The 19393-nt window shown below is 39.7% G+C and overlaps 1 protein-coding gene across 3 annotated transcripts in view; it reads left to right on the plus strand.

Annotated features, from left to right (window-relative positions):
* The window catches only part of ITGA2B (integrin subunit alpha 2b), a 298569-nt gene that overhangs the window by 121933 nt on the left and 157243 nt on the right, over nucleotides 1-19393 (plus strand). For all 3 annotated transcript variants that reach the window (XM_078645167.1, XM_078645165.1, XM_078645166.1), the window contains 2 exons: nucleotides 10933-10976; nucleotides 12658-12717. In XM_078645167.1, coding sequence (XP_078501293.1) covers nucleotides 10933-10976; nucleotides 12658-12717 — 104 coding nt within the window. The remainder of the gene's footprint in view (nucleotides 1-10932; nucleotides 10977-12657; nucleotides 12718-19393) is intronic.

The following is a 19393-nucleotide window of genomic DNA, read 5'->3' on the forward strand; positions in this document are numbered from 1 at the left end:
GCACTGCACTGATACTGTTAAACTTAAAAGAGTGGATGATCACCAGTGTGTTCTCAACTCTGGTAACTCTGCTTATTTTAATCTTTTATTCTTGATGACAATCTGATCAATCTTCAAGCACACAATAATCTAGCTAAGAATGCATAATACCAGCTCAGGTTCCTAAAACTGATCAGATATGTCGTTACAGAACAGGATTTCAAATCCATAGTTTAGTCATTGGTACTCTCAAGATTAAGTGACAGCACTCTGCTCTCTGTGCAGCTCAGAGTCTTCACTTCTTGAAATACCAGCCTTCAAAAATAGCACATTGTAATTCAGTCCTTCTTGTGAGGTACAAATAAGATTCCCTCAAGCTCGGAGGACTGCATCATCACATTCAATACAGCTTAGCACAAATGTCATCTTCAGCCTGATAATTCATCATGTTCTCCTTTACAGATTTTCTCAGTATTGATGATCCAATTATAGACTATGGTACGTTTTTCTGGCACAGAACAGTCTCAAGTAAATGTATGTGTCAAAGGCAAACTAAATCTATCCTAAAAAAATGTAGGATATTAAATGTCCTCTTGCTCATTATTTGATATGTGCTACTATCTTGTAGGAACACGTGCATTAAGACAGTTTTGAACTGGGAAAAGGTGGTAGCAGTTGTAAACAAACTAAATTGAGTACTTGAGGGATTGAAACTAAACAAATTAGACATCTTAATCCTTGATTGCACTAAGACAGTCACTTAGATGATGAACCTCCTCCACAGTTGACTCTCTAAAATAGAGTTGGATGGCATTGGTATATTGGTAAATCGAGGTGCCAGAGCTGGATACCACTTCCCCCAGCTGTCTCATGTAGATGCAGAACAGTATGGATGGAATGCTGGGTATTGTGCAACATGTGAAGGGGCCGGCCCTGGAACACCCACCCGAATGAACTGGGTATGTTGACAGAAGTAGTTTTTAAATCAGTCTACCACCCTTATCACTGAAACCCATGTGAATGGAAAGATTGTAAAGTGCCCTAAAGTCAACCTTATCAAAGAATGCAGAGAGTTTGAGCAGAATCACCATACAAGCACACACAGCATCATTTGTGTTTTGTGCAGTAGCTGAGTGCTGCATCAAAGACAGAAACTAGATTGAGACAAACATAAATTGTGTTAAGTGATATCATTCTGTAGGTAAGAGCAGCACAGTGTTCATGGAACTTACCCATCAACTTAAGAACAGTATTAGCCCAAATGCTAACCAGATCATTATAGTCTAAAGAAGGCTTTTTGAACATTTGTAAATACTTGGCTGGTCTTCCCTGAATCAGGAAACATTTCCTGGCCATAAGAGATATGTATGATCAGAAGCTAAAATCTGGAGAGCGTGATTGGAATTTCCTTCAAGATAGGAGCTCGAACTACATAACCTGAATATAATGTAGCCTTCATAGAGCTCAAAGTGTGAAACAAATCGTCAATATTGAAAAGCGAAAAATCTTCTCAATTATCAAACGTATTAACAGATGTGGAAATGGAAACATGACCAGAGTTCAGATTTTGACACTAATTTTAGAATGCCTTACATTATTCTTTTTATAAATGAAGAGATTTGATTAGAGGGCTATAGAAGAGGAGATAGATGTAACAAAGGAGGACTAGGAGTCTTGGATTATTTTACTGAAGTAATCAACTATTTGGAACTATTTTAGTTTCAGATGTAGTAGCCTCAATTTGTAATGATGTTCATTGAAATTTCTTGTGAGCATTTATTTATGTATGTATGTATATATAGGTATTTGAAGAGTGCACACATAGGTAGAGAGCAACAGTGCACAAGCATAGGCACTGTGTCAATTTAGAATTTGTTCCAATGACTATATATGTTTGCGGTAGGTGAATCCTATTGTATAATGATGTAGTGTTCTCTGAAGACATGGGGTTTCTTTTCCTTTCTGATTTGTCGAAGGTTTGTTGTAGGACTTTTGGTAATTGGGATATTGTTTCAGATCTGGGGAGCATAGCTAGAAAAGCGTTTTCTTCTGTTTGTCCAATTTTTGCAGGTATGGTTTACAGCCTAGTGATATCCTAGTTTCCAGTGTTACACTGCCCACCTGTTGTAGTTATTTTCTGCCAAGTATGGAGGAACGACTATTCTGATGGCCTTGTGTGTGATGCATCTGATTTTGAAGATGATATCAGCATAGATATGAAAAGTCCTGCTGATGTAGGATGAGTCGGCTTTCATAAACTGGTAATACAATGCTTTAGTAAGAACTTCGAAGCTAATGGAGGGGCAGGCTAACAGTACAAAACAATGATTCAACAAGTTACATATAGCCAGATGTTTTACATGAAGAAGATTGGATCTGTCAAAGATAAGTCCAATATTATCCCATCTGAATGGGTAATGATGACTTTTACTGTGCTACATTGAAATTAGTCATATGGTTAGGAAAAGCACTATCAGTTTTATCAGAGGAATTAACTTAAAATAAATGTTAGTCTCTAAGAATGATATTCACAAGAAATATGTTCACATCAAGAAGTAGATAGTCACATCAAGCGGTAGAATTAGTATTATATATAGCTAAGTGGATCCAATATTGTGAGTAGTACAATAAGTACATTGTCAACTTGAGTTTTTGTGGGATTCATCATAAAGTGTTGATGTGTGAATGATACTTCTTATGACTTGATTTACTTGTGGAGTTATAGAGAGGTTTGATTGCATGATCACGCCTGAATTATCCACTTTTGTCAATGTTGTTTGTGGTTGTCCAGGTTTCTGGAGTAAAAGGATGACTGTTCTTACAATCTCCACATTGTCAGTGGCCTCAGAGACAGCCAACAAATCTTGAGCTATCCAGATTTCTTGGATTTTCCAAAAGATGATCAGAGTGTCCTCTGTGTAGTTGTGCACATCAGGTTGAAAACTCTGAGCCTTTCAGGTAGTGGGATGAAGTAGACATTGACGAATATGGCAGTGATTGATATGTGAGGTATGCCAAGGTAAGACAATTTGATCCAACAGGCTATCCTTGACCTTTTCCCAATAGTTGTATCTTCTCGGGGGTTGTGGCCCCCATTCAGCGCTCCACTGCATTCGAGCTAGGTTTGCCCTCTACAAATATCAACACACACATGCATATATAAATAAGCCTATCTTGCTGATGAACAGTGGGGAGGTGAATGGAGTAACAGTAAAAAAGCTCAATCTATCGGAGAGCTAGGAAGAGAGCTAGTCAAAGATGCTTTCCTTTATGCCCATTCAAAAAAAAAATCTCTCTATGGGGGATTGCTGCAAAAACTGTGTTTAAAGTGGTGGATAGTCTAGTAGAAGAGCTGTCATATTGTATCAGATGAAGATCAGGACAAGTTAGGTGCCTTTCTCTGGGCAAAATCCAGTTTGTTGCTCTGATAATGGCTTGTTTTCAGTATGAAATTTGCAGATCTGGGAGCATGCTGCGCTTTCTATCAGTTTTCCAAGAAGCTGGTCATTTGAAAGCTGCCTGCAGCTGGCTTGATTTACTGAGCCAAGAGTTTTCTTCTTGATGAGTGGTCGTATGTATAATATTTTGAGTAGGGCTGGAAAGGTGACTATGGTTAAGGGGCTGTTGATGATGGTGATCATTGCTGGTGCTGCAGGGATGGTAGATAGCTGGTTGTTCTTAAGGTTTGTAATGACAATTGGTCTGATAGCAAGCCTACAGGCCCACTGGCCAAGATCAGTACTTGGAAGAACAAAGGTGAGTGCTACTTGAGTGATGAGAGTGCAGAATCATCTGTCTTCGGTATAGTCCACCTATGTCATATGCTCAGCATGCTGTGGGCTTGGTGTGTTGTTAGCAAGATGGAATGTAATCCTATTTTCTACGGCCAGACTGTAGTCTTCAATGGAGCTACAGCTTGTAAAAGCTTTTAGAGCCAATTAATTAACTGTTTGACTACCTTTGTTTAAATATATGGTGAGAGCACTGATAGGTGAGTGTCAAACTGTATGAGGTCAAATTTGTTTCACTGTCTGTAGGTGGTGGACATTAATGGCAATAGGTTTTGATGGAAAGCTATAGGTGAAAGCAATGAGTTGGTGGTCACTACCGTGTGTGTGTATACAAAAGAGCATTCACTCCTAGAGGGATCATTTGACTTTGGATCAGGCACAGACAACAGCCTATCCCCTGAAAATATAACTTTAATGTTTAAAATATATGCAGTAAAATTACCTAGCATACTGGTGCTACAAAACTAGAAACATTATTGGGGGGGGGGGGTCAGACTGAGTACAAATTTAATTTATTTAAGTTGTATACAGAAGAAGAAAGCTGGGAATTATACCTTGAAACATTTATACCATTATAAAATGAGGAAGGAGCCACAACTAACATCAGAGCATAAATGATATAAAAGACAAACAAATCTAAACAAATACACAACAGTAGAAAACAAATTACAATCATTAATGGAGCATGTGCACAACTACATGAGACGCCAATAAGGAATGAATAAAGACATTGAACATAATAGTCTATAGTTGTTGACTTTTTAGCCTCTTCAGTGTAATCCTCAGGACAAAATGTGTACTCCTATTCTTGTGTTCCTCATCACTAAGGTATATAGGCTCACATCAATCAACACAGAACACAAGATATAACACTCCCCTTATTGAAGAATCAGTTACATTACTCTTTTTCAACTAACATGGAGACACTAAGTAATTCCCATCAGTCAGGGAAAAACCTCATAATCAGAATTGATAATGGTGGTAAAACAGTGAGGCCTGCCTCAAAATTTTCCGAGAAACTTTCAAATGCGCATGCTCACGAGAAGAGCCCCAGTGACTTGTTAATCGAGGTTTAGAGCTTCCGGATTTTTGGTTAAAATTCCTGTCATGGAATTGACAGTCAGTCAAACCAATTGTTGAGATTACCAAATAAGAGCCTGTTTTAATATGTGATCAAGATGTTTGGTATATCGTCCGGAAGGGTGCCAGTGAATGCGCTTTGGTTTGGCGGTGGTCTGTCTATTAGTAAGAATCTACTAAAGAAAGTAGGCGTGCATCACACTACAAGGACCTGTCTGTCAGATCTAGCTCTCCAAACTTAGTGGTTTGTAGTCATTTTTTTGTACTGGCTTTTCCCTGGTGGTTTTGTGTATGCCTTTTATATCATGATAAGACTTCTTCATTGAATACCGGTGCAGCGTCTTCTCCAAGCCATCAGTTTTTAAGAAGAGCAGATTCAATAACAGGTCTTCTGTATTGAATGTACGTTGCTTAGGAAGCAGTTTAAGTGGGAGGGTTGGTGAGAGGGGTAGGAGGAAAGGCAGGTGGGGGTGATGGTTATGAAAAACTTTAGTTGAGGTTAGGATGAGAAGTGCAATGAATGAGGGAGGTGTGTGAGATAGATGATAGATTCAATGAGATTATAGAGGTGGCAGTACCATCATTATGGGAACTGTTTCCTGCTCAAGAAGGGTGAGTAGAGACTAGCTTGGTCAGATGAGGCGCAGGTGGGTGGTTGTGCCGATTAGTGTCTGTGAAAGTAAAAAGCAGTGTATTGGATATGGTGGTTGTAGACGGATGTATGACGTTACAACGCATACTTTTACCACGCCTACCATTACCACGCATTTTTTACAACGCAGGATCCATTACAACGCATACCATTACAACGCATGTATTTACAACGCAGGTACCTTTACAACGCATACCATTACAACGTAAGTATTGGTAAGTATATAATATTTTTTAAAATGTAATTTAATTAAAATTAATATAATGTAATTTAATTTAATTTAATTAATTTAATTTAATTTAATTTAATTTAATTTAATTTAATCAATTTAATTTAATGTAATTTAAATTTAATTATATTTACTTTTTACCCTGTACCCCTTTACCCAAAAACCCAAAACTGACCCTGAACCCTAAAAATACCCCTTTACCCAAGAACCCAAAACTGACCCTAAACCCTAAAAATACCCCTTTACCCAAAAACCCAAAACTGACCCTGAACCCTAAAAATACCCCTTTACCCAAAAACCCAAAACTGACCCTAAACCCTAAAAATACCCCTTTACCCAAAAACCCCAAACTGACCCTGAACCCTAAAAATACCCCTGTACCCCAAAAACCCAAAACTAACCCTGAACCCTAAAAATACCCCTTTACCCAAAAACTGAAAACTGACCCTGAACCCTAAAAATACCCCTTTACCCAAAAACTGAAAACTGACCATGAACCCTAAAAATACCCCTTTACCCAAAAACTGAAAACTGACCCTGAACCCTAAAAATACCCTTTTACCCAAAAACTGAAAACTGACCCTGAACCCTAAAAATACCCCTTTACCCAAAAACTGAAAACTGACCCTGAACCCTAAAAATACCCTTTTACCCAAAAACTGAAAACTGACCCTGCACCCTAAAAATACCCCTTTACCCAAAAACTGAAAACTGACCCTGAACCCTAAAAATACCCCTTTACCCAAAAACTGAAAACTGACCCTGAACCCTAAAAATACCCCTTTACCCAAAAACTGACCCTGAACCCTAAAAATACCCCTTTACCCAAAAACTGACCCTGAACCCTAAAAATACCCGTTTACCCAAAGACTGAAAACTGACCCTGAACCCTAAAAATACCCCTTTACCCAAAAACTGAAAACTGACCCTAAACCCTAAAAATACCCCTTTACCCAAAAACTGAAAACTGACCCTGAACCCTAAAAATACCCCTTTACCCAAAAACCCAAACTTATAATATTTTTAATAAAATGATATACTTACCAATACTTACGTTGTAATGGTATGCGTTGTAAAGGTACCTGCGTTGTAAATACATGCGTTGTAATGGTATGCGTTGTAATGGATCCTGCGTTGTAAAAAATGCGTGGTAATGGTAGGTCGTTGTAAAAGTTGCGTTGTAAAGGTTGTATACCTTGTAGACAGTAAACATACAATCATGCTCAAACTGTTGAGGCAAATGAAGTAGTTGAGAGCAAGGTAACATGAATGCCTCGTTTGATCCATTTGAGTCATTGATGTTAAGTGTGTGTGTCTTAAGGTGGGTAGAAGCAGGTTAGTAGGTGCCTAGCACCCGAAAGGCTGTGGCTTTTCTTAGCTTGAGTTTGAGAGATGGTAGAAAAGTAGCAGAAATGACAGTAAGTAGAAGTTTACTCTGTGCTACCAAGCCTAGAATCAGATGTTAATAAGGGGAAGGTAGGGTTATCTGCACAGACAGAGAGTAATGATGTACTGGAGTGGGTGAGGTGAGGAGGATAGAGCAAGTGTTACTATGTAAGTTAGAAGAAAGTAAAGAGCTCAGGCAGAGAGGTGGATTTGAGGAGCATGGGAGAAGTTTTAAGGGGATTGTTGACCGCAAGAGATGACAGATTAGAAGAGATTATATTATGATGGAGAAGAGGTGTTAGCTGAAAGGAGGAAAGGCAATAGAGAAGGAGGGGTAAGAAAGTGCATGAGGGTAGGGGCTGTCAGGGTAAATGGTGGAGCAGATGGAGTAAGCGTATTGCAAAGGTTTGAAGTACAGGAACCATCAGGAGGTAGATCCAAGCTTTTGAGATTAAGGGTACTAGTCTGTTAGCGGAAAGGGTAGAATGATATGGTAAACTATGGAAATAAATAGATTTGGAACTAAGGATGGGGAACCTGGTTCAGAGACGTAGGCAATGTGGATGAGAGAACAGAGGAAGAGGCGGAGGATATATCCAAGCAATGCAAGGACCTCTGTGTCTACAGTACTGCCATCATTGTTGTCTACTTGAGGTCCGGCTGCATGGCATCACATCCTTGTGGCTGTTATGGTGAGACAAGGACACTGAAGAAGTACAACATTTGCCCAGCCAGTCTAGTGAAATATGCTTTGTTGGAGCTAGAAGAATGGTAACACTTGGATAATTCAATTGATTAATTAATTGGTATCCTCCCTGAAAGCGAACACTGTAGTTATTATACTTCTCACTCAACTGAGTTAGTCTTATGTCCCTTGGATCTGAATGCATAGTAGCTGGATAGGAAAAAAGAGCCTCTTCACTCCCACCATATGGAACATCAAGAAAGCATAGGAAAAGTATCTCAATCTGTTATAATTGCCAACACAGGCTAATGGGGGAGGGCTTTTAGCGCGTGGCTGAGTGGAATTGCCTCTGTTAATCGGCAGTGCTCCCACAACCATCCTGCTGGGTCTGGTGCTTAGTAGACTAAGGCCTCCACTGTAGAGGCCTATGTTTAACTTCATGGTCACCAGTTCAAATCCTGGTGGGTCCACTTAGCATTTTATCCTTCTGGGGATGATGAAATGAGTGCAGTTGAGTTGGATAACAATAAATGTCTGTTATTTAGCACCAAGATACCCTTCTGTGTGAACGTGCACTCTCTCCCCATCCCCAGTGGGACTGCCCATTGCTGCCAATGGGAATTCCTATTCCTGCCAATCCCCATTGGGTGTCCCTATACCAGGCAGTGCCCCATGTGAGTGCCTATTCATGCTAATCTCCAGTAGATGTGATCTTCTCATCTAGACATGTCCCGACTAAGCAGCACCCAGCTTTGCAGCCCACAGTGGGCAGCACACGCTCTGTGCCAGAGTATGTGGTACCCTCTGTATGCCACTATTGATCACCTAATGTAGCACAACAGTAGTATCCAAACAGCTAGACCGTCATAAACCCGCATCCAATTTTGAGCACACGCCAGGCTGATGTCTCCACACTTTGGCAGCGACACACACAAACATGGCATGGCAGCGTTGATGGCATGGCAGTATTTGTCCTGGCAGGTGTTCCCCTACAGCTGTTTCCAGCTGGTACAAAGGCATCTCCTGTGTAGCCCGGAAATTGTCAGGAAAGAGCTAAAGGCAAAACAGAGTCAGTCCCATGATGGAGCTGGATTGGTGCCTTCTGCTCTTCTCTAACAATGCATATGGACTTTGTTCTGATTCTTTCATTACTTTCTAAGTCAATGACACCCCTGTTCTTGTTTCTTTGTCCTCCTTGCGCCCTTCTCTCCAGGAACCATTTCCAGATGCCTCTCTGCTATCAGTTCTTGGAAGTTTTCTCATTCAGTCTATCTCGACCCTTCTTTCCGGAACCATGCCATTATCATTGTTCCCTCTCGACCTTTCTACGCTCACATCACTGTTGTTGACCATACTCCTGCTTCCCGCTGTAGAACCTCTGCAAAATCAATCTATCATCTCCCTCCACGCCATTAAAGCCCCATCTACCATATTGACTACTACTCCTTCCTGCTTTTTCAAACCTCTTCAGTCTGTTTATATCTCTTCTGCTTGACTATAATGCAAGGCCCCCTTAAAGTTTATATTCTACACACCTAATCTCATTCCATATGAGTCTTGTGTTTAAATGTATTCGTTGGGCAGCGCCTCCTATCAACCGGAGTTGATAACACGTCATGACCCCTCCGGCCTCTTTGCTTCTTCCTAAGACTTTGCTGTTGCCTCCTTTTTCCATACTCATAATGCTCGTAGGCCATCTTGCTGCTATCTCCCAAGATTTGAAACTGCCTTTCTACATTTGTTGGTCTTTTCCCTTCCCTATAATTCTTGTGATTTGTCCTAAACAACAACACTTTGCGAGAGCACACTGGCAATGGCCGATTACCACCTTCAGCAACTCTATCACTTCGAATTGAATTTGTTTTTAGTAATTACATTTCTTTTATACTGTGTGCACTGTCCTATGTAGAAGCCATAGTCACAAGCACTTGACAAATTAATAATAATGAAATTGTAATGTACAATCATGAAAAAAAAATGTACAGCCAACAGCGAATATTGCTTTCCACTCTCACCTCTTTTAATCCAAATACTGTCATTGGGGTTAGAGGTGTAGAACAACAGTAGTAATATCACCTAATGGACATAACTTTAGTAGTGTATAACGGGCCGGACACAATGACACACTCATGAACAAGATGACACACGTTGCATTAAAGGGACTCCATGTCCTTGGGGACACCATGTTCCTGTCCCTTAACAACTGCGTACATCCTGAGAGTTGAATTGTGGGTCACCTAAATTGAATGAATTGGGCTAAAGTCCATTATTAAATTGTTTTATATGAGGAAAAGTTGTACTGGAATATGGTGTACCTGATGACATGAAGTTGGCGGTAACCCTAATCTGGGCCAATTCAAACAGCTTTATACTGTGAGGCCAGAGGTCACCTACTCTCTGAAGTGAACTCAGCTTGCACATGTGGTTAGGTGGACGGAGTAGACACCTGTGAGAAGGGACGGCTGTAGGACTTAAGGGCGTAACCATCCATTATTTGAGGATGGACCCATTCTCATCGATTTTGCATGGAAACACCAGTAGAGATGAGACTGGTTGGCCTGGCACAGTCAAAGTTAGAGAAGGCAGTGAAGAGGAAGAGGAACAGATGTGAAACGGGGTTAGAGTTTGGTTAAAGGTCAGACTAAGGGCAAAGGAAAGCATCAAGGTTATGGCATAGATCAAGTTAAGGGTCAGTTTAGGGTCTGAGCAACATATATAGTGAAGAGTAGGGTTAGTTTAGGCTGTTGGAACAATTAGAGTTGTTAGAATTTAGGCTTGGGTCAAAGATCTATGGTTAGTGATAGACTTAGGCTTTAAGATCTTTCCTAAAACATTTTATAAAGATAAGTCACAAATGTATTGCACAAGAGGAAGTGAGGCTTCTGTTAAGATAGAATATGATAAGATTCCGTTTTCGTCTTGGAAATGGTTTTCAATGAAGAAGATTGTCTGCAATTGTGTCTTTCTGAAATGTACTGAAATTTAAATGGCATATTCCTGCCACTAGGGGACTTTAGCAGGCATGAGGGTCTTGAGAAAATGTGTGGCATTGCAGAAGGGGTAGTGCCATTTTGTTGGCATGAGGGGGGCTAAAAACTGAAAGATGAAGCTGTTTGTTAATGTGTTACAGAGTATGTTATTGGTGTGCCCAACTACGATGCAACCCTAGGATCGGTGAGTATGAGCTGTATTCTTATGTTATTAGACTAGCTTGGGGAATCTGTTGCATTTCTGTGCTCAAGCTAGAAAAGAAACCTTCTATATGTGTTTGTTGGGGTCTCCTTTGTATATTGTGCAGAGTTTCTTTCTGTGGCTAAGTGGCAATGATGGTATGATGGTTTGAGAACATATGGGAATGTTCCATTTCTTATCTGTGTACTTGGAATGTCTTTCTTCTGGGCTGGTGCCAGTGATTGTATGTCTCTATGTATGTGGGAGATATCCTTTTCCATTTGTAAGTCCATCAAATTTGTTCTGCTTGGTCTGATGGTAGTCAGCTATGTTTTGTGCATAGTTGTCATTAGAGTCTCTTTCTCATCTTTGCAGTTGGCGGAGTCTCTTCTGTTTGAGCCAGTGGTTGTGTCTGTGTGTTCACATGAGTTTGTGGTGTTACTCTTTCTTATCTTTGATTTCCAGAATCTCTTCAGTCTGATCTGATGAGAGTAATAGCATTTTTGTATATGTACTCGACACCCCTTGGCAGCAATCAGTGTGCTCATAATATTTCTCTCATATTTTCCTGTAATGGGCTTGGGCCTCGGGCATGCAAGGCATGCCCCCAACCCTCAAAGCATTTTTTTCCATTACATAACCTTCCATCTAAAGTATTTTAACAATATTACGTAAATTGAAAATGCCACTCCTCACATTTTGTGTGCTTAACTTGTGGTCTTCCAAACCAGATAGCTCGCACCAAGCAGTGACTGCCTTGTAAGAACAGATGTGCAGGTACACTCCATTGATATTGTTGAACAGAGTTCAAAACACTCTTTCTGGCTGTACTCCATTGATGATCTCAAGGGTAAGCAGCGAAATAATATGTCAGGACTGAGCCTTGAATTGTCCATAATTTGGATATGAGCTTCAAACTAAAAGGCTGCAAGTTTCACAACAGAAATGGCAAAATAACTGGAGAAGAGGCCACTGACGTCCAGTCTCATTTCTGACACTTACACACACACACACACACAAGAACTGTTGTAATCATGCTAATTTGCTTGTGTTTGGAAATCACCCTGGAGGTATTATATCTGCATATGTTTTGGGGTATCCTTGCGTATCTGTGTAGTCTACAGTTACTTCTGTCTGCCCTGGTGATAGTCATTGTTTGTGTATATGTGAGGGCATTCCGGTCTCTTTCCTATCTGTAAAACACAATAGAGGTGCGCCACAAGAATTACAGTATGAATACATTTTCCAAGTACAATTTTAGAATGTATGAAATTCTTCTTTTTATTATTTTTTGTGCTTTTGTTTTGTAATCTTGTATAAAAATATATGTCGCCAATGTTTAGCACAGAAACAGCCAACGTGTTTCGCCCATAACAATGGACTTCTTCAGGGCTGTAAAGGAAATATATATAAAGAAAAATAAGTAAATGTCTTTCCTATCTTTGTTTTGGTATGTACTTTCCATCTGAGCTGGTTGCAGTGATGGTAGGGATCTGTTGTCTATCAGGTCAAGGTGAGTTACCTTTCAGCTTGTGGATAGGGTACCATGTTTGTGGAGTGGAGCCGGGAGAGAGCTGCGATGGTCTCTTACTGATCTCTTGGTTTTTAATGGCTTATATGTGTAGGATGGAGAAAATGACCTGGTCTACAGGATTTAAGCATGATGGTTTTATTCTCCTGACAGGTGGAAATCTACAGAAAAAGTGACTTGGACCAGCCTCTCTACCGTGTCAAAGGAGAACAGGTAGATAACCTTTTGCTGTTGGGATGTTTGTGTTGTGTATAGGAAATAACCCCTGCTTTCCCTGTATGTGTAATATTGCTCCCTATGAGATGGATTTAACTTATCAAGTGCAATTGGACCTTCCCAAAACACTAGAGATGACTTATTAATCAACAGCAGAGCTGGATATCAAGGAGTCTAGGGCAGAGCAATGATGAAACTGACATTTAATTCCCAATAACTTTTTGACAAACATTGCGCAATTCACTTGCATCCAACTTTTGTGAACATCTGACAGGGGAAAAAGTTAGATGTTTTTCCATTTTAGGTCTCATACGAAATTTTGCTTGGACCTACAGTTAAACCCACTGAAAAGATTTACACCAAACTTGGCATAAAAGGAGAAATTTACTCAGAAAGTGTGGTTTTGAAATGTTGGTGTAAATCTGTCCAGTAGGGTTTGAGATATTAGCATTTGCTAAAGGTTCGGGGTGGACATGAAAGGGTTAACTATTGCGTATATATAGTCAATTGAAAATCTATTTATTGATAGGCTTATAACATTTGCAAAAAGAGCAATTGATGGACAGAATGCAGAACAATGTCATACATTCACCCCAGGACAGAGATCTGGGCCTAATTCCATAGTTTTTTGCTCACCATGTCATTCCAGTTTGGACCCAGCCATATGCAAATCAGTCTTGACCCTGCGCCCAATGGGAACAGTCCAGTCCTCCCTGGACTGGAAACAAGCATCCTAGGACCGGTTTCGGGGTTTCACTCTCTTCAGCCAGGATAGCTTAACTCCAGTGACAAGGAGAGCACAGGACCCACGTCTGGGCATACCAGTGCTACTCGGAGTGACAAATGCAAAAAGAACAATTGATGGACAGAATGGAGAACAGGGTCAAGACAAATTTGCATATGGCTGGATCCACACTGGGGTGGTGTGGTGAGCAAAAGAATGATGGATTAAACCCAGATCCTTGTGACTGGGTTGAATGTTTTCATTGTCCAGCATTCCGTCCATCAATTGTTTCTTATTATGCCTATAACATTGCCAGATTGACTAATATGCATGCTTTGTACCTTTAGATTACTATTTTTGAATTTGGGTATTCCAATAAAGGTTGACCCCCGGTTAAAAGGTGAGGCAAAAAGTGTTCATTTGCTAATACATTTGCCACTTGTGATGAATATGCGCACAAATTGGCAACACTAGGAAGGTTTTCGTATTCTACTGTAGTGTCAAGTTTTGTGCATCCAATGGGGAGTGGGGGAGGGGGATGTAACATTAGTGAAAGGTGCGGCAAAAATATTTTTGATTCAATAATAACTTTGGTACTTTTTGAGGTATCTGCATGACATTTAGCAGAGAGAGCACGTTTAACCATCATTTACGAAGTTTATGCTTGTTTAGATGCACCAAGGAGGGGGCATTTAAAAAGGGGGGAGTGTTTAATTGCTAATAGCATCTGCACAAAATTTGACAGAAGTTTGGAAGGTTTGATTTTTAATTAAAAAGTTTTGTGCCAATCAATCAAGGGGGGCAGTATTAAAGGGAGGGGCAATACCATTTTAAAATTCTCATAACTTTAGCACTGTTCGATGAATCTAAAGGTGTTTCAGATTTTGTGTGGATTCAATGATGGAGTTGGGGAGTTAAAGAGGGATTGTCAAAACATTTTTGATTCACTAATAAAATTGGCACCGTTTAATAGATCTGCACGAAATTTGCCAGAGACATGGCTTGTTTGCCTATTCTTGAACAGTTTCATATTTCAAGACGGGTGCTAATATATGTAGCACCGTTTGATGAAGCCATACTATATTTGGCAGACGTTTAATTGACTATTGGTTATGTCATGTTTTGAACAGATCCGTTGGTGGCAAAGTTAAATGGACGAGCAATAAAGTTTATTCACTCACAACTTTGCATGAAATTTGGCAGCTAGCAAATTAAGCCCAATGCAAAGTCAGGTGAGCCCTGCAACTAACTGCTGAAGGTGGTTGTGTGCAAGGCACATGACTTGTTAAGGCAATATACCTTAGAAAGAACACCCATGAAATTCACTGAAAAATACCACACAGGAAAAGGTCACTTATAGTTCACTGAATACAGCACTGAAAAAGCCCCCTGAAATTCACTAGTTATGCTGTATAGCACAAAATGTCCTCAATGGTGAGATACCAAAGAAAGAGTCCCCTCAAAAGCCAATGGGACAGGGTTACAACAAAGACAAGAATAACAATAACATTTCCCTGGGCATGTTAAGAACTGACTTCAATTGAAACTATGCAAAAAGACAATTCTGCCACTGAATATATGAAACTACATTATTTATTAAATTACAATCACATATTACTTCCTTAAATATTAAAAAAACATTTGCAAGAAATATGACCGCAGACTGCCTCACCACTGTGTAAAGAAGTGCTGCTGTTGCTGACCTAGCCGATGTGGCTAAGAAGAGTGCCGGCAGAGGTCCTTCCCACCGTGATCAAGAAGTGCCACCACAGCGGTCCTCGCCGCTCTGAACATTCTGTCCAAAGATCTGATGGGACAACAATGTCAAAAAATCCATCAAGATCAATCCACAGAACTTTCGAAACCTTAATGAATCTGTCTACTTGTCGATACCATTCCACAGGCTTCTCTCTCAGCCGAGGGAAATCATTTGTGAATAGCAGAATGTCCTGTCTTGACCATGGAACATGAACATAACCACCACCCGCAATTTCTCTCATTGGAAACTGTTTAGCTAGTTTCTCTAGCCTTTCATCTTCCTTCTTTTTTATCCACTTCACCCTCCATTTACTCAAGTCACCTAACTTTTTGATGTACACAATCAGTTCTTTTATATGCATAATTGTTCCCATTGTATTGAAATTCCCAATGTCCTTCTCAGTAAAATCTAATCTGTAATGTTTTCCCAAATGTTTCTGCCTACTTAAATCAATTTCCAACTCTGCAGCCAATTCCTCCAACTGATCATATTTATTCTTAGTTTTCCACTGAATACTTTTGCTGATAAACAAGAGTTCATCATCTCGATAATACTTCAAACTGTCAGGACCAATTGTGCCAATTATTAACTCTTCCAAATCTGCTTTTAATTTTGCCACATCAAGTTTTGAAGTGAACTCTGTTTTCTCCAGTGATTCAACATCTGATTCTGCACCCATTGGTGTTCTGTTTAATGAATCTTGATTAAAAGTTAAATCAGGCATTTTTGTTTTTTCTCAATGAATTTTAGTTAATTCTGAATAAACATTTTCAGCTACTTTTTGAATTTCTGTATTTAATGGAATTATTAAACCTGGTTGTTTAATTTCTCCTTGATCAAAAACAGGTTGAACAGGACCAATCGTTACTGGAACTGTCACTGCTTCCATGCCCTTAGTTATTTGTCGAATTAATTCTTCTTTTGATCGTAAATAATCTGAAGGACCTACAGCTTCCTCATTTCTGCCAATTCCCAATGAATTTCTAGGAACTTCCCTTCCCATTGAAGTTTCAGAAAAATTTCTATTCTCATTATAAACACTTGAATTTGTCCTTCATTCTAACCTTTCAGGGATTCTAAAAGATTCAGAATTATTCGGGTACAATCTGGATGATTCTTCATTTAATGGAGGTGCACTAGGTGTGGTTCCTGGAGAAACCAACGGGGTAGACCATGTACAATCTGGTTTTAAAGAAGTCTGTTTTTTATTTGTCATATAGATTTCTTCTAGAACTGGGTCTTCTCTTTCACTTTCTGTAACAACATTATTTTTCTTTTCAGTATTCTTTTGACCTGGTATTTCAGTAATCATTTCTCTTATTATATAAAGACCATCACACATGTCTGCCTGTCTCCACTGACGCATCCTATCTTCATGCGTTTCTCGGTGTTTTAGGAGGTCTTATTAAACCATTTGCTTCCTTCTGGAGTTGAAACATCTCATCCTCCCATTCAACTAATGCTTCAAATTGTGTTGGTCTAGGCTTTGGAACAAGAGCGGTCATTCTTTCTCTCAAGTTTTTCAAAATTCTCATGTTAAATGAACCATCTTCTGGCCAAATTAAAACACCGGCATCCTTAGTATAATGCTTCCAAACGTCAAACCATAGGCAAGTATGATAACCATATTCACCTTCCATATACGCTGCAGGTGTTTTGTATTTATGTAGTAATTTTCCACCTCGCGTCTCAATTTTCTTATCGGGTGAAATAAAAATTTTAAATCTCTGAAACAACGTAAGCTTTTTCTCTACTTTCTTGTAAAAATAACTCATGTTTTAATCAAATTTGTTCAATTTACAATGATCGTAAATGTTTTCTGGATGTTCCGCTAAACCAGCCAATCCGTGCGCGAAACACACTAACAAGCCAATCAGGTTTGAGCCACGTCACTACCCTGCTCAACCAATAGAATTACTGCTTTTACCAAGAACCAATCAGCTTTCAGTTTGTCAGAGTCACGTGAACCAACCAGTGCGCTAGCTGTGACGTATGTTAACCAATCATAGCGCGTACCGTGTGACGTACACAGCCGCTGCAGCTTCTCACGTCTCACTGTGAGCTCACCCCTCCTTCACAAAAACTTTTCACAGCGCCATTTTAAGAACGCTTTTTCAATGAAACTCAATTAATTACGACAAAAAGAACAAACCATTTGTCTGTTTCTCTAAAATAAAGTGACAGTTTTTACTGACATGCAAGTATTCTTTTGCGTAGAATAGACGACGCTATTCTCACAGAATAATCATTCGTCGATAAAGTAAACTTTTACTCTACCCTTCAAACAGGTAATAACGATCTCGGTTCCCTTTGAATGCACATAAAGTAGCAGTTCAAAGTTTGACTCGAACAGAATTACAAAATCATTTACGCACTTTCAAACGGAAAGTTACCCTAACTACACATACGTGAAAACCTGGCAGGACTTTAACCAGCCACAGAAATCCAGAATCGCCAGCAAAATAAACGACGTTATCTTACCCTTCACTCAAGCTCGAATATATTCTATTATTCTTTTCGCAGTGAGTTTTAGAACGGGCTCTCTGTCCCTATTCTCAAAGCCAAAATTTCATAGACAATCCTTACTATACATACATTCTATCTTGCACACCTATCCCTAATATGTGTTGTACGGCCACAACACTTGTGATATAAAATAATACACTATTCGGAAACAGATCAAATGCACTGTGTAACTCCACTCATGTCACACCTCTCTGTACCGGTACAACTAGGATTTTTCACACTGCAGGTACAAAACCTTTTGACTACATATAAGGAGTAACAAAACTTCAACATATGTTAGACTTAGATCCTATGTCATTACCATGTAACATGATGGTTACCATAGCAACCATCCTCTGCTACCAGTTAATTGATCCAGCGGCCCTATGGAAAATATGCCATAAGCTATGATACCCAACTCCACAATTCTCACCATTAATTATAATTCATTCACAAGGCCCATAAACTAACATGACATATTCTGAGCAACTGAATCATGTGACTTAATTAACCTATTCACCAAATATATACATTTATATACAACTACAGTAAAATAATTTCATCACACCTTAACAAACCCTACGAATTAATTAAGCCACTGTGGCGAAAGATCTGCTAATAGTAACCTAAATACATGAAATAACAAGACCAGCTTGTTTTCAAAGAAAATATTTATTAACTATTTAATCAAAGAAAGTGTATTAGAATCTTTTTATTTAAGCATTTTTAAAAGGCTTTTAGCAAAACGGTAATGACAGTTTCAAGCATGGAAAAAGTATATTCAAAATAGAAAAACAGTTTGGCATCATCTAAACTCTAGGGGCCAGATGTAGGTAAATCCATTTTACCGATTTTTAAATACCGAATTTTACCGATTTTTACAGATTCGGTATTTAAAAATCGGAAAATGATATGTAGGTAAAAAATCGGAAAAATATACCGAATCGGTAAAAATCGGTAACGGGTGATCTGTATTTACCGATCGGTATTACCGATCGGTATTTGCCGATCGGTATTACAGATCGGTATTTCCAATGCATTCCTATGGGCCAAAAGTCCCATAGGAATGCATTGGAAATACCGATCTGTAATACCGATCGGCAAATACCGATCGGTAATACCGATCGGTAAATACCGATCGGTATTACAAACAAACGTGCAGCAAACAAAAGTGAAACTGAACACAACAGCCAATCAGGTGCAACCACCCTCCCCCTTCCTCCCAGGAAGTGCCTGCCCAGCCAGGTGCAACTCATTAGAAAGTTCTGGAGACAGGCAGAGCAGAGCACACAGAGAGAGGAGCAGGGGGAGAGTTGTTTGTGTTTAAAACCCAGGAATAATGTCAAGCAGCAGTGAGAGAAAGAGAAAAATTAAGTTCAGCAACACTGAGCTTGAACTCCTAGTTGAGGAGGTGGTCAAGGTGCACACCCAACTATTTGGGAAGCTCTCCCTCACCATGGCTGAGTCAGCTAAGCGAAAGCTGTGGCTGCACATAGTGGAAAGGGTAAATGCAGTGGGAGTCACCAGCAGGAGCATGGAGGATTTAAAGAAAAGATTCTATGACCTCAGGAGCCAAACCAAGAGGAAGCTTGCAGAGCTGCATAAACAGGCTGGTGTCACTGGAGGAGGCAGGAATCCTGCACCCCCCCTGACTGAGCTGGAGGAGTTGGTGGCGTCTACCATCG

Source organism: Lissotriton helveticus, chromosome 5_1 (assembly GCF_964261635.1).
Source record: "Lissotriton helveticus chromosome 5_1, aLisHel1.1, whole genome shotgun sequence".
NCBI lineage: Eukaryota > Metazoa > Chordata > Amphibia > Caudata > Salamandridae > Lissotriton > Lissotriton helveticus.